At 43.7% G+C, this 22,608-nt stretch overlaps 1 protein-coding gene across 2 annotated transcripts in view; it reads left to right on the top strand.

Annotated features, from left to right (window-relative positions):
• The window catches only part of LOC126483645 (basigin), a 92,963-nt gene extending 70,708 nt beyond the window's left edge, over positions 1-22,255 (top strand). For both annotated transcript variants that reach the window (XM_050106702.1, XM_050106703.1), the window contains exons 6-7: positions 19,287-19,422; positions 20,307-22,255. In XM_050106702.1, the coding sequence (XP_049962659.1) occupies positions 19,287-19,422; positions 20,307-20,355 (185 nt within the window). In that variant the 3' untranslated portion in view covers positions 20,356-22,255. The remainder of the gene's footprint in view (positions 1-19,286; positions 19,423-20,306) is intronic.
• Positions 22,256-22,608: the final 353 nt, after the last annotated feature.

Here is a 22,608-nt window from a genome sequence, read left to right as displayed (position 1 = left end):
ACGTGACCTATTGTAACATGTGCAGCACCAGCACAAATTATTTTTAGTTGTGTGCCTGGTTTTTGTTGGACAGTTTCCCAGTACAACATTCTTAATAGCATGTGCTGCATGCACTGTCAGAATAATTATTTATAAATAATATTCTTTGTTATGCAAAGGAAGATGCATGGTATGTAGCTATAGGACATACAAATGTCATTTCTACAAGCCTCACTAAGTTGGGATAGCATTTTCTTGTGCCTACCTCTTGAGTTTTAATAAGCTTAAAGTAATATCTGGGATGCACATACAGAAATTTATATGAAGCTGGAACACAATTTAAATTTAAAGTTGCAACAGTATTTCACAAGACAGGTGTTAGGGAGACAAATCAACAAATCTCATAAGTAGGATGATTAATCTGTAGAAGAAAGGAAAAACTGAATAATGATATAGGATAGAGGTTAAAATGGAATAAGAAAATAGACGGAGAATAAAAAGGTAAAAGTACAATTAAAACAGTAACATTTTGGCACTGTGGGCAAAATAGATAGGGTGGTTGAGGTATTAAAATAAAAGGCAACAACAAAGAATTCTGTAAATTGTGAGCAGTGGTTGAGGTAGGAATCAAGCTTGAAAGGATGGATCCAGGGTGCCCTTAGGGAGCAACAGGCACCCATGAAGCTGTCCATTGTGTAATAGAGAAATTGAGAAAGGTACATTAAATATACATGGTGCTAATCTAAGAGTGTAAATTGAGATACTCTTACTACCACTTAGCAATGTAAAGAGTGGATTATTTTAGAATTTCCATTAGGATTGACTTCATTACATCATCTCTATTGTGTAGTGCAACAGGAGAGTACTCTTACCAAGTGCAGGTACTGTCTGGTATGAGACTAAGGTCCATGAAGTTAGATATTCTGTGAGCACATAGCCTTCTGCCTCCCCCGCTCCCCCAAGACAGCTTGCCACACTTTGGCGGGTTCGTGCTTGGCTACCACGGGGTGCTGAACTCTGCATTTTTTCCCCCTTCCATGCTGCATGTCTATCCTCTTGCTATTCTTTTTCCCCTCCTTTAGGAGGATGTCTGGGGTGTTGTTAGGATGTTCTGCATTCTGTTGCTGACGTAAGAACAGTGTCACCTTTGTTTTTTGCTCCCTTATAACTTTCTCTTCTCTCGTGCCTCCACTTCGGCGTTTGAGTTCTTTGTCTTCTTCCTCCTTGTGCGCTCCTGAAGGCTGACCCATATGTCTGATACACAACAGGTGACTGGGTAATGCCAGGCCCAGGGAGGGGTGATTGCCTGAGCTGCAACCTTCCTAAATTGCAGATTGGTCCCTCTGTCAGGTGTTTGTGAGGTGTGAACAATCACTTAAGGCAGGTGTGCCCTCTTGTGAAGGAGTGTGCTGTTGGAGACGCTGGCAATCATGGGGATTTCTTCACAGTGCATCTTCCCACTCAACATCTACAAAAGGTAAACTTAATGAGGCTAATGATTTAAAGACCCTTCCCACTGCACCACGGTTTCTCATGGTCTCTCATACTGCAGACGGTCAGTCCTTTGCCACAGTAAATCCCTTTATTATTCAGAAAGGTGTTGTTGCAGTTGCCGGCCCTGTGAAATCCTGCTCACGTCTACAGAATGGCACTTCGCTTTTGGAGACCACTTCTGATTCTCAAGCACAACTACTGCTTGCTGCTTTGCTTCTCCACGGTTACCCTGTTTGTGTTGAGGCCCATAGAACTTTGAATTCTTCCTGTGGTGTAATTTACACCAAGCTGCTCAACGGTCTGAGGCCGAATTCCAATCCTGCCTCTCTGAATCCTGCCTCTCTGAATCCTGCCTCATTGCCATCCATCGTGTGATGAAAAAGGTAGATTCCTCCTTAGTGCCCACTCACTCTTTCTCACCTTTGATACAGTGGTGCTTCCGTCAGAGCTCAAACTAGGCTATAAAATAATCACATTCCGGGTGTATATTCCAAACCTAATGCACTGCTACCAGTGTCATCATTCCAACCACACTAGAACGTCTTGTCGACACCTTGCCAAATGTGTCACCTGTGGTATGGATGCACACGAGGGTGATGGTCCACACCTGTCTCCCCACTGTATCAACTGCAATGGTGGCCATGCCGTCACCTCTCGAGATGGTCCCCATGTATCTTGATGAGCAGGATGTGAAAGAGATCTAGGTAAAAGAAAAACTGCCTTACCCAGTCGCTAGCAAGTTACCAGCTAGTTGCAAACCCTGGTCCAAACTCCCGTCTGGTACCTATAGTTCTGTTTTTGTTACCCCTTACTCGGGGAAGGACATGGCCATACAGACATGCGAACTCCATTACATATCTGAGGTTGTGAAATCGCTCATTTTCAAGTTAGCATCACCATCCCCCATCCAGCTGTGCAACAAGCCATCAAACCCTCACTTCAAGGTGGCAAGCCACCAGCTGCACAACCAGTAGGCTGGAAAGGACAGAAAGAGTACTCCCGTGAAGACATCCTCCATCCTTCCAGCCAAACTCCCCAAATTGTCCTCTAACAGGAAAGGCTCGAAGAAGTCAACCAAAGTCATATGGTCTTCTCCTTAGCCAACTCGAAGATCCTCATCAACGGTGTTGCCACGTGATACCGTGGCCCGGCCGGCCTTCGTGTCACCAGAGTGTACCAGCAACCATTTTTCGGTGTTGGACTCCACAGACCGACTGCACAAGCAAGCTGATGTTTCAGTGGACCCCATGGAGCAGGATCATCCTGCTTCTGTGCCCTGTAGTAGTGACTCTTCCCTGGCTGTCACTCTGACAGCCACCAAGGTGACACCCCTACATCTCTTCATCACGACTCTCATGACGGTCCCACAGAGAGGATTTACAGCTCCTTTTAACATTGCAGTGTCCCCTTGTACTCTGCCTTCAGGAAACGAAATTGCACCCTCACAATCACTTTGCGCTTTCACATTTCTTAACGATTTGTTTCAACCTTCCTCCTGAGGTTGGAATTCCATCTAATGGGGGTGTCGTGCTCCTCATTCGGGACAACATTCATAGTCACCCCATCTCCCGTACTACCCATCTTTAAGCTGTTGCAGTTCGCCTTTTCCTTCCCCACCTGACTTTTTCCCTCTGTACCATTCATGTACCTCTGTCATTCGCAGTCACCAGGGCAGACTTCCTTCAGCTTATTGGGCAGCTACCTCTGCCATTTTTGCTGCTCGGTGACTTCAATGTGCATCATCCCCTTTGGGGTTCTCCCAGGACATGTCAAAGGTACCCTCCTGGCTAACCTTCTTAACCAAGAATTTTTAGGCTATTGCAGCCCCTTCAGCAACTATGATAGACTAATATTTTGAGGAATCAGCCTCAGCTGCACAAAGTCTCTGGTCTTTACCATGTTTCAGCTAAATTAATCTAGCCTTCTTTAGAAGCATAAAATTACTATAACGTGCCAGAGTAAGGCACAGTCAACATTAAAATAAAAACCTATAGTACTGTGGTACCATGTTGAATAAAACTACTTAGCTTAAGTCCAGCCCTGGCATCTCTTAACCACGTGGGGTTGGTTGTCAGCGGCATGGTATCACGGTACTATAGGTTTTAATTTTAATGATGACTGTGCCTTACTCTGGAATGTTATAGTAATTTTATGCTTATGAAAAAGGCTAGATTAATTTAGCCGAAACCTGGTAAAAACCAGAAAATTTGAGCAACTGGGGCTGATTCCTCAAAATATTATCCTTCTTAATCAACTTAACCTCTTCTGCCGTAACGCCAGAGCACCCACTTTCCTTTCAGATGCCTCGCACACCTACTCCCATTTGGGCCTATCCTTGTGCACTGCCCAGCTTGCCCCTCGTCTTGAGTGGTCCATTCTTTCCGACACCTACCTAGAGCAACAATTTCCCATGTGCTATCCCTTTCCTGACTCCTACTCCACCTGCGTGCACACCCAAATGGCAGCTTACTAAGGCCAACTGGTGGCTTTACTCCTCCATGGTGGTCTTTGAAGATGATTTCCCCAGTTGTGATGACCAGGTGAAATATCTTGCAAACATTATTCTTACTGCTGCAGAACGTTCCATTCCCCCCACTGTCTTTTTATCATGTCGTGTCCCAGTCCCTTGGTGGACTGAGCCATGCTGTGACACAATTCGCGCACGGAGACGTGCTCTCCACAGTTTTAACTGCCATCCTATGATGGCAAATTGCATTCATTATAAACAGATGGTTGCAAAGTGTCGTCACGTTCTTAGAGATAGCAAACGAGCTAGCTGGATTTTACTCACTGGTTCTTTTAACAGTTCCACCCCTTTCTCAGTCATGTGGGCCAACCTCGGACGGCTCTCTGGGACAAAGATCCATTCCCCAATTTCTGGCCTGAAAGAGGCAGACGAGGTTATCGTGGACCCTACAGCTATTGCCAAAACCTTAGGTGGCCATTTTGCGTAAGTTCAGAGCTCTTCCCCCCACTATCGCCCTGCCTTCCTCCATCGGAAACGAGCGGAGCTGGCTTGGGCGATACCCTCCTCTGAATCATGAGTGCTACAATACTGCCTTTACTATGAGGAGCTAGATCATGCTCTCATTTCATCTCGATACTCTGCCCCAGGGCCAGATGCCATCCACATTCAAATGTTGCAGCACCTTTCTCTTGCGGGCAAGCACTTTCTGCTTAACATGTACAGCCGCATCTAGGCAGAGGCACATTTCCCAGACACTGGCATGAAGCCACCATCATACCTTACCAATTCCGGTAAGGTCAAAAACCTTCTTTCTAGCTACCACCCCATTTCTCTTACCAGCTGTGTTTGCAAGGTGATGAAACATATGATTCATGCCCAGCTGGTATGGTCACTAGTCTCGCAATTTACTGATGAATGCACATTGTGGATTTAGAGTGCGGCATTCTGCAGTTGACAATGTCATTACTTTGTCCACCCATGTCATGAATGGTTTTCCGCTGAAATCCCAGGCTGTGGCCGTGCATTTAGATTTGGAGAAGGCCTAAGACACCTGTTAGAGAACTGGAATCATGTGTACTCTTTACACGTGGGGGCTTCAGTGGCCACTTGCCCTGTTTTCCTTCAGGTGTTTTTAAGGTGCCTGTGGGTTCTGCCTTGTCACACCTTTATCAAAGAAGACAGTGTGCCCTCAGGGTTACGTTCTGAGTGTCGTCCTCTTAGCTATCGCCATTGATCCTATAATGGCCTTTCTCCCGCCGGGCATATCTGGCTCTTTTTATTGAAGATTTTGCCATCTATTGCAGTTTCTCATGGACCTGTCTCATTGAGCGACGTCTTCAGTGATGTCTCAATTGTCTTTACTCATGGAACATAGACAATGGCTTTCTTTTTATGGACTGACAAAACTGTTCGTGTGAATTTCTGGCAGTGCAATTGGTTTCTTCTCCCATCTTTACATTTTGGGCCTGTTGCCCTACCATTCGTTGAAACTACAGAATTCCTGGGGCTTGTTTCATAGGAAATACTCTTGGACCTCCCATGTGTCTTACCAGGCCGCCTGCTGTACTCTGTTCCAGTGTCCTCCATGTCCTGAATGGTACTCCCTGGGGTGCTTATTGAACCACTGTCCTGTTTGTACTGGTCCCCTGTATGTTCAATAGTTGACTACGGGTGCTTTGTTCATGTCTCTGCACGTCCATCCCTCTTACATCGTCTCAACACTAGCCAGCATCGTGGCATCTGTTGGGCCACGCGTGCCTAGTATGTTGTGTCTGTATGCTGAAGCTGCTGAACTACCAGTCCTATCACCATGACTGTCTCCTCAGCAGGTATGCGTGCTGTTCGTCTGCCATGCATGGCCACCCATCCTATGCCTCCTTCTTCAATGATTCCTTTGATTGCGTGTATGGGGTGTGTCCCTCTTCTCTGTTAGCTCCTGTAGTTTGCTTTCGGCACATGCTACGGCAGCTTAACTTCACATTACCTGCAGGTTTTGTGGTCTGTGTGAACCCTTCACCACCTTGGCTTCGTGAAGCGGCCAATGTTAACCTCGGCCTTCATTCTCTTCCTGAGGACACTACTCCAGCCTCATTCTATTGCCTTCAGTTTCATGACCTTCGCATGGAACTTCACGATAGTACCTTTGTGTAAACTGATGGCTCTGACTGATTGTGGGGTCGGGTGTGCCTTGGTCATTGGCACCTGTGCCTTTAGATTTCAGCTACTGGCAAACTGCTCAGTGTTTAGAGCAGAGCTCTTCATCCTGTATTGTACCACGGAGTACATCAGGTGACACGCCTTTTCAGTTGTCCTCATTCAGACGCACTCAGCACCATTCAAAGTCTGTGTGCGCTGTACACCGCCCACCCCTTCGTGCAGCAGGTTCAGGAAAACTGTCACTTGCTCACTCTTGCTGGAGCCAGTGTGATATCATCACCCATGGTCCTCCCTTCACGGGAATGAGGCCAGGATTATGAAGCCTCTCCCAGCGGCTTGGATGACCACCTCTTCGCCCTCCCGCCAAGAGGTGGTCATTTTAACTAGGCTACATATTGGGGACTGCCTGTTTAGTCATCATCATTTGCTAAGTGATGCTACCCCACCACTTTGTACACATTGTACCCACGTTTTTACTGTCCACCACTTTCTTATGGAATGTCCATTTTTTAAAAGTCCCGCTCGGGTGTGCCATATGAGTTATTGGCTGTTTTAGCAAATGGCGCACAGGCTGTCGACTGCGCTTTACTTTTTATCTACGAAAGCAATTTAATTTTTAGTTTTGGACCTTCGTATCAGTATATGTTGTTGTTTTTAGCCCTTTTTCCACATGCCTGTTTTTAGCTGTCTTCTGACATATAATTGTTTTTTCAACTCCGTGCCCTACAGCTAAACAAGGCCAAAACCAAACCAAGCTTGTCACATAAATGCTAGAGGTAAATGTAATATTATATTTTTGTGAAATGGCATTTTAAAAATACACAGGATACCAAGAAAGGGGAGAAGAGCTTCCTAAAAGAGCAGTTGTTAAAGTCAGATTTTTGTTGAAAGCTGTAAAATCTGTGAAGTATTATTAGATAGTATAGGATAAGGAGGTTATGTGAAATTGACTGGATCAGTCATTCAGTTATTAGTAATGCTTGTGACATACTAATCATGTAGGAAAGGATTTGATGCATAGTATATAAAAATGAACTGGTAGATTGCAGATTTCTCGACTTGTGCCAGAGGGTGATTGTGTTTCGGGTTCTGCTGATTAGGTCAGGTGTCCACTATATGCAGGAGGCGGCTACACGGGTAGCAGGGGCTGTGTGGTGTGGCGTTGTCTTCTTCTTCTTCTTCTTCTTCTTTTTTTTTTTTGTGGGTTAAAGTGTATAAGGAAAACACAAGAAGGGCTTGAGTCACAAAGGGTGCAGGCTGAACACAGGAAGAACACTGATGCAGGAACCATTGGTATAACAGTTGTAAATTGTCATAACTGTGTTGGGAAAGTACCAGAGCTCAAGTGCTAATAGAAAGCACTGATGCTCAAATCGTTATAGGCACTGAAAGCAGGCTAAAGCCGGATATAACCTCAGCCGAAATTTTTGCGAAGACCTAACGGTGTTCCGAAAGGATAGGCTAAACAAGGTTGGCGGTGGCTGTTAGTTGTTGTCAGAAGTAGTTTATCTTGTCACGAAATTGAAGTAGATACTTCCTGTGAGTTAGTATGGGCAGTGGTCATTGTTGGCAACCGGAATAAAATAATTGGATCCTTTTACCGACCTCCCAATTCAGATGATAGTTGCTGAAAGGTTCAAAGAAAACTTGAGTTTGTATTCAAACACGTACCCATCTTGTACTATAATAGATTGACTTCTTTACCCTTGATCTGTTGGTAAAAATACATGTTTAATTCCGGAGGTAGGCATAAAATATCCTAATTTGTGCTGAACGCATTCTGTGAAAATTATTTCGAGCAGTTAGTTTATGAGCCCACTCATATAGTAAAAGATTTTGAAAACACACTTGACCTCTTAGCAACAAATAATCCTGAGTTAATAACGAGCGTCAAAACTGATTCAGGAATTAGTGAACACAGAGTTGTAACGAGATTGAATATTGTAATCCCCAAATCGTCCAAAATAAGTGAAAAATATACCTACTCAAAAAAGCAGATAAAAATTCACTTGACGTCTTCCTAAGAGACAATCTCCACTCATTCCAAATTAATAAGTGTAGACCAGATGTGGCTTAAATTCAAAGAAATAGTATTGGCAGAAATTGAGAGATTTATACGAAATATTGGAGCTGACTCTCCTTGGTACACAGAATGGGTTAGAACACTGTTGCAGAAACTATGAAACAAACATACCAAATTTAGACAGCTGCAAAATCCCAAAGACGGGCGATATTTTACAGAAGCTCGAAATTTAGCATGGACTTAAAGATGAAATGCCTATAACAGTTTCCACAGTGAAATTTTGTCTCGAAACGTGGCAGAAAATCCAAAGAAAAGAGATTCTGGTCATATGTGAAGTATGTTAGCAGCAAGAAACTATCAATGCCTTCACAAAAGAAGATGAAGTAAATATTCCAGAATTCAAATCGAGAACAGCTGCCAACATGAGTAATGTAGAAGTAAATATCCTCGGAGTAGTGAAGCAACTTAAATCACTTAATAAAAGCAAGGCTTCTGTTCCAGACTGTATACCAATTAGGTGCCTTTCGAAGTATGCTGATGCATTAGCTCCATCCTTAACAATCATATACAACCGTTCACTCGACGAAAGATCCATACCCAAAGACGGGAAAGTTGCACAGGTCACACCAATATTCAAGGAAGTTGGTAGGAGTAATCCACTAAATTACAGGCCCATATCGTTAATGTTGATTTGCAGCAGGATTTTAGAACGTATATTGTGTTCGAACATTATGAATTACCTTGAAGGAAACGGTCTATTGACGCTCAGTCAACATGGGTTTAGAAAACATCGTTCCTGTGAAACACAACTAGCTCTTTATTCACATGAAGTGAAGTGCTGAGTGCTACTGACAAAGGATTTCAGATATATTCTGTATTCCTGGATTTCCAGAAGGCTTTTGACACTGTACCACACAAGCGGCTCATAGTAAAAATGGCGCGCTTATGGAATATCATCTCAGTTATGTGACTGGATTTGCGATTTCCTGTTAAGAGGGGTCACAGTTCGTAGTAATTGATGGAAAGTCATAGAGTAAAACAGAAGTGATTTTTGTCGTTCCCCAAGGTGGTGTTATAGGCCCTTTGCTGTTCCTTACCTATTAAACGAGTTTGGAGACAATCTGAGCAGCCTTCTCCGGTTGTTTGCAAATGACACTGTTGTTTATCGACTAATAAACTAATCAGAAGATCAAAACAAACTGAAAAACGATTTAGAAAAGATATCTGAATGATGCAAAAGTGGCAGTTGACCCTAAATCATGAAAAGTGTGGTCACCCACATTAGTGCTAAAAGGAAGTTGTTAAACTTTGGTTACATGATAAATCAGTCTAATCTAAAATCTGTAAATTCAACTAAATTACTAGGTGTTACAATTACGAACAATTTAAATTGGAAGGAACGCAGAAAATGTTGTGGGGAAGGTGAACCAAAGACCGCATTTTATTTGCAGGACACTTAGAAAATGTAACAGACCTACTAAGGAGACTGCCTACACTACACTTGTCCATCCTTTTAGAATGCTGCTGCACTGTGTGGAATCCTTACCAGATAGGACTGACGGAGCACATCGAAAAAGTTCAAAGAAAGGCAGCACATTTTGTATTATCGCAAAACATGGGAGAGAGTGGCACAGAAATGATACAGAATTTGGGCTGGGAATCATGAAAAGAAGCGTTTCTCCTTGCGACAGAATCTTCTCACGAAATTGCAATCAGAAACTTTCTCCTCCGAATGAAAAAATATTTTGTTGACGCTGACCTACATAGGGAGGAACAATCACTATGATAAAATAAGGGAAATCGGATGTCGTACGGAAAGATATAGGTGATCATTCTTTCTGCAAGCTGTATGAGATTGGAATAATAGAGAATTGTGAAGGTGGTTCGATGAACCCTCTCCATGTAGATGTAGACTATACTAGCTTTAGGACTACCACTCTTTGTTGTTAAATTTGTGATTGTGCTTAGTCGTGCAGGAAGAATGTGACTATGTTGCTAATCAATAGTACTACATGATTGGTGTATCGACCACTAAATAAGAAGCCACCAGCTGTTAAACCAGTGAATTTATTTTACGCATTTAGAGTAGAATCTGTCCTTAGATTGTCATGAACATATTGATCAGATATGTAAAGGAGTATGTAAAAGTCAACACTGCTCTGACCGCTTTGTAATGTACAGTCTTTATATACGTGACAACAATGAAGTTGATGACAATGCATCAGTCACTTGTCTGTCAGCTGGTGGCTTGTTATTTAGTGACCAACACAATACTTGTGCAGTATTCCCATTGATCACATGCCCATCCATCCATCCATCCAGCAGTGCTTCCTCGTCTAGTTAGAGGCTCGTTAGTGACCAACTTCTTGTGGACCATGACCTGTCTCTTCTTAGCAATGGTTTCCCGTGTCATTTTACTGCTGCCTATGGCACTTTCTCTGCCATTGATCTTTTTGCTTACTCCCCTATCCTTCTTCCTTCCTTCGTCACACAAATCACAACACTACTTCTGTGACAGACTACTTCCCATTTAATCTTAAGCAGCACCCATCTTATTACTCCTAAACATCTTTGCATCAAGGCCCAATACTTAACAGAGCAAATGGGTATGTTGAGAATGCTTCCTCCCCTTCCCACATTCTTCTGTCCCTTTGTCATGGCTGAGGGCTACACTCAGCACCCTCCAAGTTCGTCAGCAGGAGTCTTACATGCCGGGCTCCCCCTGCGGGTCCGGGGGTTAGAATAGGCCCGAAGTATTCCTGTCTGTTGTAAGAGGCGACTAAGCAGTCACGCACCTTTAGGCCTTTATGTTATGGTCCCCTGTATGGTTTGACCTCCATTTTTCTAAATTTTCCCGAAGATCGAGCCAATTGGGGAAGGGTGCCTTACGTGGTGCATTATGTTCATCGTGCATTGAGATCTTTAGCCTATTTTCTCGTCTTGGCATTGCAGTCCTGCTCATTGTCCGTCTCGAGTGAGGACACCTTCCTGGGTGCGTTTTCCTCCACCTGCTATGCAGTGTCATTTTGTGCGCTATCGATGACCATGGAATTCTTTGCGTCTCATCCAGCACAGTAGCCAGTCCATTGAGGTGGGGCTGCCATGTACCCTGTTGGTTGTAGCCTCCTGAATGCACAGGGGTCGCTCTGCTGATGTCTGTGCCGTAAACTCCCTACATATGCCATGGAGTAGATACCCATCTCCCAGGGGCATTGGGACGCCTGGCAATGGCCACCCCGCCAGGTGGCCCTTGATGAGACTGGGTGGCACCTGTGGGGAGGGCCCCTAATCGGAGTGGGTGGCGTCAGGGTGGGTGGCGTCACCCGTGTCTCTCTCTCTCTCTCTCTCTCTCTCTCTCTCTCTCTCTCTCTCTCTCTTGCTGGGTTTCCTTCACCAGCTCATTCAACAGATTTATTTCGTCCTCTCTCGTTTGGGGTGGCGTGTACCGGCGTTCCGGAACTACCACCCACTCCCGATTTTTGGATTGACTGTGGCGGGAAACGTCATAGTCGACACTGTCAATGCTTCCAACCCTTTGGGTTGGTACTTTGCAGAGGGTTTCAAGCTCCACCCACTACCATCCTGCCTGCCTTCCTTCCTTCCTTCCTTCCTTCCTTCCTCGGAAACAGGTGGAGGAGGCTCATTCAATCTCTTTTCTCTCCTTGAATCGAGAATGCTACAATACTCTTTTTTTTTTTTTTTTACTGTGAGTGAGCTCGAGTGTGCTCTCTCCTCATCCTCAAGTCTTCTGCTCCTGGGCCTGATACAATCCACATCCTCATGCTGCAGAATCTTCCTCCTGTGGGAAAACACTTTCTCCTCAACACCTAAAATCGTATTTGGACTGACGGTGTATTTCCCACACTTTGGTGCGAGGCTCCCATTGTTCCCCTACCTAAGCCTGATAAAGATAAATCTCTTCCCTCCAGCTATTGTCCAATTTTCCTTACCAGCAGCATTTGTAAGGTGATGGAACGCATGACCAATGGTAGATTAGTGTGGTGGCTGGAGTCGCACCATCTTCTCACTAATGATCAATGTGGCTTCCGAAAGCACCGCTCCGCGGTTGATCATCTCGGCACCCTGCCGACATTCATAATGAATAATTTTCTGCAGAAGTGACAGTGGCCATTTTCTTTGATTTGGAGAAAGCCTAGGAGACATGTTGGCGAACAGGCATTCTACATACTATGCACACATAGGGCCTCCGCGGTAGTCTTCCCACTTTCATCTGGGAATTTTTAACGGAACGAGTTTTCCGGGTACGTGTGGAGTTCCTCCTTATTCACACCACACCTTTTCACGGGAGAATGGGATGCCTCAGGGCTCTGTATTGAGTGTTGTGGAGTGGAGTGAGTGGAGTGTCACAAATGGTTTCTGCTTTTCTGCTACCAAATCCGCTTGTGTCAACTTCTTGCAGTACAAGGCGTTTCTTCCACTGTCCTTGCACCCGGGCCAAAATGCTCTCCCGATCGTGGATGCAACGAAGTTCTATACGGGCGCGTCATCCTGCTCAGTAGGTATGCGTGTCGGCTTCCTTCCATGCCAGGCCACCCAACCTTTGACGCTTTTTTTGATTACATTCTTGACCATCAGTACGAGATGTACATTTCTTCTCTGCGGCCTCCTTGCGTTCGCTTCCGTCAGCAGCTGCAGTTCACACTTCCTGCCACTTTCCGAATGAGGGAGACCCCTTCACCACCGTGCCTTCGTACACAGGTTTGTGTTCGTTTTGACCTCAGGTCATTCCCGAAGGATTCGACTCCCGAGCTGACCTATTTCTCGAACTTCGCTCACAAATTGCCAATAGCATACTCTTCTACACTGATGCTTCAAAGTCCACCCATGGCATTGACTGTGCTTTTGTCGTCGGGGCTGATAAGTTTCAGTACTGGATTCTCGACCAGTGAACAATTTTTACAGCAGAACTTGTTGCCCTCTTATCAGGTTGCTCACTACATCCAGAGGCACCAGGTCGCTCGCTGTGTGATCTGCTCTGACTCACTCAGTGTCCTTCAGAATCTAAATGATCCTGATCCAGGACTGCCTCCATTTGTTCTCAGATGGGGGAACCCATGTGATGTTCATATGGGTTCCTGGCCATGTTAGTTTGCCTGGGAATGATGCTGCAGCCAAGACCGCCGTCCATCTGTCGGCCTGCCTCTTACTCTGTTCTCTGATACGATATTTGTACTTTCATCCCTCAGCGTATCACGTTACTTTGATGTGACCATTGGTGCTCCCTTCATGGGAACAAACTCAGAGAAGTGAAACCTCTCCCAACAGCTTGATAGACTTCCTCCTGGCTGTCTCGCCATGAGGAAGTAATGTTAGCTCGGTTGCGAATAGGGAACTGCTGCTTTAGTCACCGCCACTTGTTGAGTGGCGACTTTGCACTCAGCTGTCCTTTCTAAAGCCAGCCGTTAAATCAGACATTTCCTGACCCTCTACCCCTATTTTAGCCACTTTCGTCTCGGGTTCAGGCTGCCACCTGATTTGCCGGGCAATTTAGCAGATTACATTCGAGCTCTGGCTCACGTTTTGTGTTTTTTAAAAGCAGTAATATGACGAGAGAGATTTAATTTCTACCTGGTGACTCCATGTCTTGTTGACGTCTTTTAGATACTCTTCCATGATGATGTCTTGATGTTTTAGATTTGTTTTTTCTTCCCTTTTGTATTGGACCTTGTAACGATTATTTGCCTTCACAACCCCAGCACTATCTGGTTCTTTACTGAGCGCTTATGACCTTAGATGTTTCATGCCCTAAAAACAACACACAAAACCTACAAGCTCTACGTCTGAGGATGGGGTGGAGATTCTTCAATCCACTGAGGACCTAGATCTCGCCAGACACTCAGACACAATGGATATAGCCTGTTTCGGCAATGCCGGTGGCAGCAGGTGACCTTGAGCCATAGACTGCCTCATTGAGTGTTACATGCCTTTGCCATCTCAGGATCACATCATCCTCCAGTGAAATGGCGGCGGTTTTTTCCGCCACCTGGCTGAGCTTCAGCAATTGTTAAGCTTTACACCTGCTTTCTGCATTGCACTCCAGGAAACCTGGTTCCCGGCAACGCGGACCCCTGCTCTTCGTGGCTACATGGGATATTAAAAGAACTGTAGCAACTATAGTAGTGTCAGGTGGTGTTTGCGTTTGTCCAGAACTCGGTATGTAGTGAACCTGTGCCCCTTCAAACTCCTCTTCGAGCTGTGGCTGTCAGGGTACAGACGACACAGGAGATAACTGTCTGCTGTGCATATCTCCCTCCAGATGGTGCTGTTCCCCTGAACATATTGGCTGCACTGATTGATCAACTCCCTAAACCTTTACTACTTTGGGGAGATTTTAACGCCCATAACCCCTTGTGGGGTAGCACCATGCTTACTGGCTGTGGCAGAGATTTCGCAAATTTACTGTCCCAACTCTACCTCTACCTCTGCCTCTTAAATACTGGGGCCACCACACATTTGAATGTGGCTCATGGCAGTTACTCTGCCATTGATTTATCAATTTGCAGCCCAGGACTTCCCCAACTATCCACTAAAGAGCACATGACTACCTGTGCGGTAGTGACCACTTCCCCCATCTTCCTGTCACTGCCACGGTGTCCGTTGAATCTCCCCACGTTGTGCCATCGAGGTTGTGATTGAACAGGTCACTACAACAATAATTTCTGCAGCAGAAAATGCCAACCATCGTTCTTTGGGGTGCCCCAGTGAAAGTCTGTACCTAGGTGGTCGCTGGAAGTCGCTGAGGCAATTAAAGAGCAGTCGGCGAGCTCTACCACGACATAAGTGCAGGATATGATGTTGCAAGGTGCTGTCATAAGCTTTTCGTAATGGATGGCAGAGTACCTAATAGCCTTTAAACGGCTCCGTGCCTGTGTTTGCCAGCTTATCAGAAGGTGGAATCATTAGTGGTGCGAGAGGACTGTCTCGACCATTGCGTGCCATATTCACCTTCCCATATCTGAATGATCAGACTTTTTTTGGGTACCAGACCCCAACAGGTGTCCCTGGAATTATCATTGATGGCTTGTTATCTACCGATGCAAATGCAATTGCCGAGCACTTTGCTGAGGACTATGCTAGTGTGTCTGCATCGGAGAACTACCCCGCCAGCCTTTCGCATTATCGAAAGGCGGATGGAAGAGAGTCCTCTCATTCACTACACGACACAGTGACCCCTATGAAACACCCCCCCCCCCCCCCCCCCCCCTCCCATTTACAGAGTTGGAGCTCCTCAGTGGCCTTGCACATTGCTCCAACACAGCTCTTGGGCCTGATTGGATCCAGTCAGATGCTTAAACATCTCTCATCTGACTAAAAGTGACATTTCCTTGTCACCTTCAACCGGATCTGGTGCAATGGGGTCTTTCCATAACAGTGGTGGGAGAGCACTATCATACCAGTGCTCAGACCTGGCAAAAACCTGCTTGATGTGGATAGCTATCGGCCTATCAGCCTCATCAATGTTCTTTGCGAGCTGCTAGAATGTATAGTGTGTCGACGGTTAGGTTGGGTCCGGGAATCATGTGGCCTGCTGGGTCCATGCCAGGGCGGTTTCTGCTAGGGTCACTCTTGTGTCTGTAGTCTGACATCCGAACAGCCTTTTTGAGATGCCAACACCTTGATTTACGAGAAGCTTATGACACCACCATGCAACATCATATTGTTGCCACATTATACAAGTGGGGTGTCGGAGGCCCGCACTCAATTTTGATCCAAAACTTCCTGTTGCTCCGTACTTTCTGTGTCCAAGTTGGTGCCTCCTATAGTTCCCCCCATATATTCAGAAGAATGGGGTCCTGCAGGGCTCTGTATTATGTGTATGTCTATTTTTAGTGGCCATTAATGGTCCAGCAGCAGCTGTAGAGCCATTGGTCTCACTTTCTCTGTATGCAGACGACTTCAGAATTTCGTACTGCTCCACCAGTACTGGTGTTGCTGAGTGGTGCCTACAGGGAGCTATCCACAAGGCACAGTCATGGGCTCCAGCCCACGGTTTCCAGTTTTCAGCCGTAAAGTCTTGGGTTATGCACTTCTGTTGGCCTAGTACCATTCATCCAGAACCAAACTTTACCTTAATGATGATCCACTCACTTTAGTGGAGACATATCGATTCTTAGGACTGGCTTTTGACACTTGATTGACTTGGCTTCCTCGCCTTTGTCAGCTTAAGTGGAAGTGCTGGCAGCACCTCAATACTCTCCACTGCCTGAGCAACACCACCTGGGGTGCAGATCGCTCTATGCTGCTGCTGCTGCTGCTGCTCTACAGAGTCGTCCTTCAATCCCGCCTTGACTATGGGAGTGTGGTTTATAGTTCAGTGGCACCCTTAGCGTTGCGTTGCGGTTACTTCACCCAGTGCACCAGTGTGGTGTTAGACTAGTGATGGGAGCTTTTAGGGTGAGTCTAGTGACCTGTGTCCTGGTGGAGGCTGGAGTCCCTCCATTGAAGGTTAGGCTTGCACAACTGCTCACCAGGTACGTTGCACACATTTGTAGTTCCCTTGCACATCCAAATTACCATCTCCTTTTCCCACCCACGGCAGTTCCACTCTCACATCAGTGGGCCAGGTCAGGGTTTACAGTTGCAGTTAGCGTTCCATCCCTTCTATTCGAACTGGATTCCGTGGCCTTTACCACCTATACTTGAGGTCCATTCGCGTGTACCTACATGGTGTGTAGCTTCACCTGGACCTATCACATGGCCCTAAGGACTCAGTTAACCCCACAGCTCACAGCTGCCCCTACTTGTCAATTCTTGACATGTACCGAGGCTATGAAGTGGTTTCCACTGACGGCTCAAAGGCTGATGGTAATGTCAGCTTCGCGTTTGCCCATGGAGGACATATTGAACAGCATTCCTTGCCCAATGGCAGCAGTGTTTTCACTGCCGAGCTGGTGGCTATATCTAATGTTCTTGAGCACATCTGTTCATGCCCAGGCGAGTCATTTCTCCTGTGTACTGACTCCCTGAGAAGCCTTCAAGCTATCGACCAGTCCTACCCTCGTCATTGTTTGGTAGTGACCATGTGGGAGTCCATCTATGACCTGGAATGGTCCAGTTGTTCAGTGGTGTTTGTCTGAACTTCAAGTCATGTCGGAATCCCAGGTAACAAACTTGCTGACAGGCTGGCCAAACAGGCTGCACGGAAATTGCTTATGGAGATTGGCTTCTCTGAACCTGACCTGCGTTCTGTCTTATGCCGCAAGGTTTTTTGGCTTTGGGAGATGGAATGGCATAACAGTATGCACAACAAACACTCTCTCATGAAGGAGACTACGAATGTGTGAAAGTCTTCCATGCGAGCTTATGGCAGGGAGTAAGTTGTCTTCTGCTGGCTCCGCATTGGCCATACATGGCTAACGCATATTTACCTCCTCCGTCGTGAGGACTCGCTTCTGTGTCGCTGTGGCTCAGAGTGACAGTCATCCACCTCTTGCTGGACTGCCCACTTTCAGCCGCTCTGTGGCGGACTTTTAACCTTCTCAGCGCCCTATTTTTGGTGTTGGTCGACAATGCCTCAACAGCAGATTTAGTTTTAAATTTTATCCGTGAGGGTGCTTTTTATCGTACCATCTAAGGGTGGGCTTTTTGCCTTCTCTCTGAGGTTGCCACCCTCCCTGCATTTTAAGTCTCACACTTTCTTTGCATTTGTTTGTCTTGATGGTCATCTTTTCCCTACATGTTCAACGCGCCATGTCTCTTTGGGGTGGACATCTTAGTGTGTTGCAGTGTGTCTGGCTCATCCTCTTTTATTATTGTCATCAGCCAGCCCAGACCACATGCTCTTTGGTTTTAATACGTTCTTCTACTTTTCTTTGTGGTGTATGTTTTCCCCATTTTTTGTTTGTTCCATTAGTTTTCTTTTTAGTTGTGGTGTTGGGTGTTTTTGTACCTTGAGCCTTGCTTGTGTCAGGAAAAAGTGACTGATGACCTTGCAGTTTGGTTACTTTATACCACAAACAAACCAATCCATGCCGGGCCTTGCTCTTCCAGGTGGCATCTGTACCAATCCGTCAGGTCTTGCAGAACACATCGTGACTCATTCAGCAACAGCAGCAGTGAGCCTCCTAACCAGTTGCCTTCCTCCTCCAGAGACAGTGGGCTGAAGCTTTCCTCCTATGTTTTACCCCTTGTCAGGTGGAATCCAACAATAAAACTTCTACTGGATGAGAATTAATTCTAATTCTATCTTCTTAAGATTTAGCCCTAGATCCTGATTCCATTCGTAATGAGTTGCTTCAACACATCAGTCCTCCACAACGACAATATCTTCTCCGGGTGTTTAGCAGTATAGCGATGCCTGACCTAAAGTTTAAGACGCTGTCATCTCTTGATAGCTACTGGCCAGTCAGTCTGGCCAGTGTCCACTTCAAGTTACTAAATTGGCTCTATTGGGTCCCCAAATCTTAGGACCTTTTATCTCCTTACCAGGATGGCTTTCAGGAGGGAAGGTCTCATATCGACCATCTGCCTCAATTGGAAACCACATATAGGCACGCTTTTTCTCAGTACCGCCGTCTTTTCAGTTTCCTTCAATCTTTATTTAACGCTCAAATGCCTCACGTTGTGTACTCCCGGTACAAGCACATGTATTTATAATTGGATGCTGTGGCTGGAGTAGTTGGCAATTTGTGGTTGCATGAGAAATTGTATAGCAACAATGTTTTAAGAGATTGGAACCTTGGGTAATTCGAAAATTTCGTAGAATTTGACAGTTGTTTCAGAGGTTGAAGGATGATTGAAGAAAATTCTGGTTGATACAAGGAAAATGTTAGTGATACCAGCATATATTCATAGTTATGTCTTAAGAATAATTATTGTATTACCAGACTTAATTTCTGGTGTTCAAATTCCAGAACCACCATGTGAACCATATTGAATAGGCTGTGCCATCAGCATAGAAGTGCCCAACTGTAAATATCTGTATAAAGCCAAAATTTAAAACCAGAAGTGTCATGTAGATTTTGTATAATGTAATGCAATACTAGTTTTACACACACACACACACACACACACACACACACACACACACACACTTGAAGCCAGACAGTTACATTCTGTCCTGGATTTTCCATTATTTATTATTGTTATAATAATAATTTATGTCCCTATTGTGATAGTGCTAATAAACAGTGCTTCTGTTTCTAGACAAACTTGCTGCTTTATGGCCATTCCTCGGCATATGTGCTGAAGTGTTTGTACTGTGTGCCATTATCTTGATCTATGAGAAGAAGCGCAACAAGGCGGAACTTGAAGAAAGTGACACAGATAACAGTCCAGAGCAGTAAGTAAAAATGCTGTTTGAAAAATTTATTCTGTGGCATATTTCCAAAATAATGTAAAGGCATCTTATTCAATCTTTTTGAGTCCAGTAGTTTGTGCATAGATTGATTGACCAGATTGTCACCAAACGAAATGGATTTTGAACGGGCAGATGATGGTGTGCCGATGGGGTTATTGGATTGTGCGCTGAATCTGTAGAAACAACTTAAATTAGTCTTATCATGTAAGACAGTGGTTCTTATATTGTGGTTTTGGGTGTGTCATTACAAATTTGTCAAGAACACTGTAGGCTGATAGTGGGATAGTTAGTAGAGGACATGGACCTGGCAGGCTTTTGTGCCCACCTGCAGCCACTGACAAATTCCTTGCCTTTGGCCCCAGCATTTGCCTCTGTAGGTCTGTGAAGGCATGTCTTTTGGTTCCTTTGAACAGGTAGGATACTATCCACGATATACAAAGGACTTCCTTTGGGATCTCAAAAAGCTTGTCGGTGTTGCTTAAAAGATGATACTGTTACTTGGTTCATAAACAAACAATAATTGACCTGATATTTAAAACTGCAAAACTGCTAGTATTGCTATTGCTGTAGAGTTGAAAGTTCAGCAATTTTTACATAAAGTTTCTTGAATGATCTAGTTAATATCCATGTAAAAGTTTCGTAGTAATGTCTTAACACTGGAGATTACAAAAGGAAGCACCATATTTGGAGCTCACTATTCTCGACTGGAAGTTATTCAACTTTTGTAGCTAGAAAAACTCTTTAAATATGTAGCTATGTTGAAGATCAATTCCTCTGTTTGCTTCTCATCAAAAGGTACTTATATTTGTATCTAAATAGTTTCATTCATGGTAAATGCAATATTGACTCCTCTCCATTTGTTGCAGGAAAAACACACCTGACCATGGGAAGGATTCAATCAGGCATAGAAAGTGAACAATGCCAGAAGGCATAACTGTTAACTTTTTGTTGTTCTTAATAAAGTTTTTAACAATGTATTAATGTTTTGGTGACCTGAGTGTGTGTTCTCCGTTTGAAGAATAGAACTCAGAAAGAGAACATTCATTTGAGTCATAAAAATTCACAAAATAATATACCATAAAACACAACATTGTTTGTACTTAATTCCAGTGTTGCACTTTTATACTCTTTAATATTTTATGTAATGGGTTATTGTTATGGACAATCAGGAACTGTAAAGTAGTTTACTGATTGTTCAAGTAAGAAATGTTGATACAGACATTTATATCTGCAATCTGCTACAGTTGACTCCATACAATGCACATTCAAATTGGTTACAAAAAGATGCCAACAAGAATACTTCCATTAAGTAACAAATGTAGATAGCAACAAAGTTTATAACGTGGCATTTTAAGAAACAGTTTGTATGTAGTTGTTGAAATATGTGCCCATATGTGCTGTGGCCTCCTGAATGAGGAAAGCTGATATATATAAATATATTATATATATTTCTATGCAGTACATAATTTATTTGTGCCTTTCACTTGTTTAAGTGGCACTGTCCTTGTTGGTCTCATGTTTAACTGCCATATTTGACTGGACATATTGTAAATATTCATTGATGAGTGGAACAAAGACAGTTAAATTAACTAGTTAATACTTTTTATGATGTCATTAATGCAGTGTTTGCTGCTATTTATATATATTTACATATAGTCATCTTCAACAGTTTCATTACTGGGAACCATAGTCATACAAATCACAATTTAATGTAGCCTAATGATATGTAAATATTTTTTGTTATAATGTGATATAAAATATTTTAATCTCACCAGGAATGTGATAATTGCTGTGAACGTCAGTCTGCGAACTTGGTGCAGTTCCTGTAATAAATCCTGGAGATCATATAATATTGGCCACCTACAAGTGGTACTGCTTAAAATTTCAGGTTCACGTAATATCGGAGGAAGGATATTTTGGCAAGTTACTTGTCATTGTCCTAGTGCCTCATGTAGCAGTCTCATCTTATTATAGTACATGCTTTTTGTAGATGTGATGGGATCTGAATTTAAAAGCAATAGGTTATACAGTGAAGTAATTTGTATTCTGACTGGTGTACCCATGGAGAGTGAGCATTTGCTAACATTGTTAAAGTGTGCAAGTTTTTATTGAACCAAATTCTGATGTGTGAAAATTTTAAAAATTGCAGTTCTGGTAGAATTGCTAGGTTTCTTATAGAAATCTTTGTAATGTTAGTGAGAAACTGAAGTAAGGAAAGTGACATCTCATTGCCTTTGCTTAAAACTTGAATATAATAAATTGGTCATGTAAGTGTAGATCTTGACACTAGAACACTCCCAGCTTTATTACATAATATAAATTTTAGGAGGACCATATTTCACAAACTCGCTTGCTTTTTAAAGCATCTCCAGGTAGCTAAATTATGAACTATGACATCTAAAGTGATGATACATGGATAGGTGAACAGTATTGATACTAATATAGCTACAGTGTGAAATTGTGTTATAAAAGTGTTTATTTCTTGTGAATGTCAAGATACTTTATTTTGTTACAAAATAAAGGGCTATCAATATGTGTGGGGTCAGGTAACAAGCCTCAAACTGTTGTGGGATTTTGTTTGTGTTTAAAGAACTTTTATGCTCGTGTGATTCATAGTTGTTGATAGAAGTTGGTTACTGAATTTGGTAATCCACTTTCTTATTGGATTCCTCAGTTGGAAGGTCAGCTTGTGCCCTTGTACCTCATTTTGTTAAAGCTGTGTGAATCCTTTCAGATGCAGAAGATTCCACATCGGAGATTTATTAACTTATATTGTATGCTATTGTTACACAAATAAACTGGTTACTTAAAAACATGATCATGTAAATTTGTGTATGCTTGGGTATATGTGTGCAAGTTGTTGTTGATTTACTTCGCAGCAAATACACAGCTGGTGTCAATATCATGCTGGCAGATCCCAGCGTTGTTGTGGTTGTGGGACTAAAATTATAAAGTCAGCAAACATTATACTCAGCAATGAAACTACTAAGTGCACTTGAAGTTTAGAGGCAATTTAGATCCTCTTAAGCTTTCATATGACATAAGCCTTAAAATTGAAATTGTTTATTAAACTTTAAAGCATCTGCATACTAGTTATTAAAGTGAAGAAATAAACTGGAATTCATGAAAATAACAAAGCCTGGTGTGATTGGTACAAAAATGTGCTAT

The sequence above is a fragment of the Schistocerca serialis genome, chromosome 6 (genome assembly GCF_023864345.2).
Source record: "Schistocerca serialis cubense isolate TAMUIC-IGC-003099 chromosome 6, iqSchSeri2.2, whole genome shotgun sequence".
Lineage (NCBI taxonomy): Eukaryota > Metazoa > Arthropoda > Insecta > Orthoptera > Acrididae > Schistocerca > Schistocerca serialis.
This window is presented reverse-complemented; position numbering and strand designations above follow the sequence as displayed.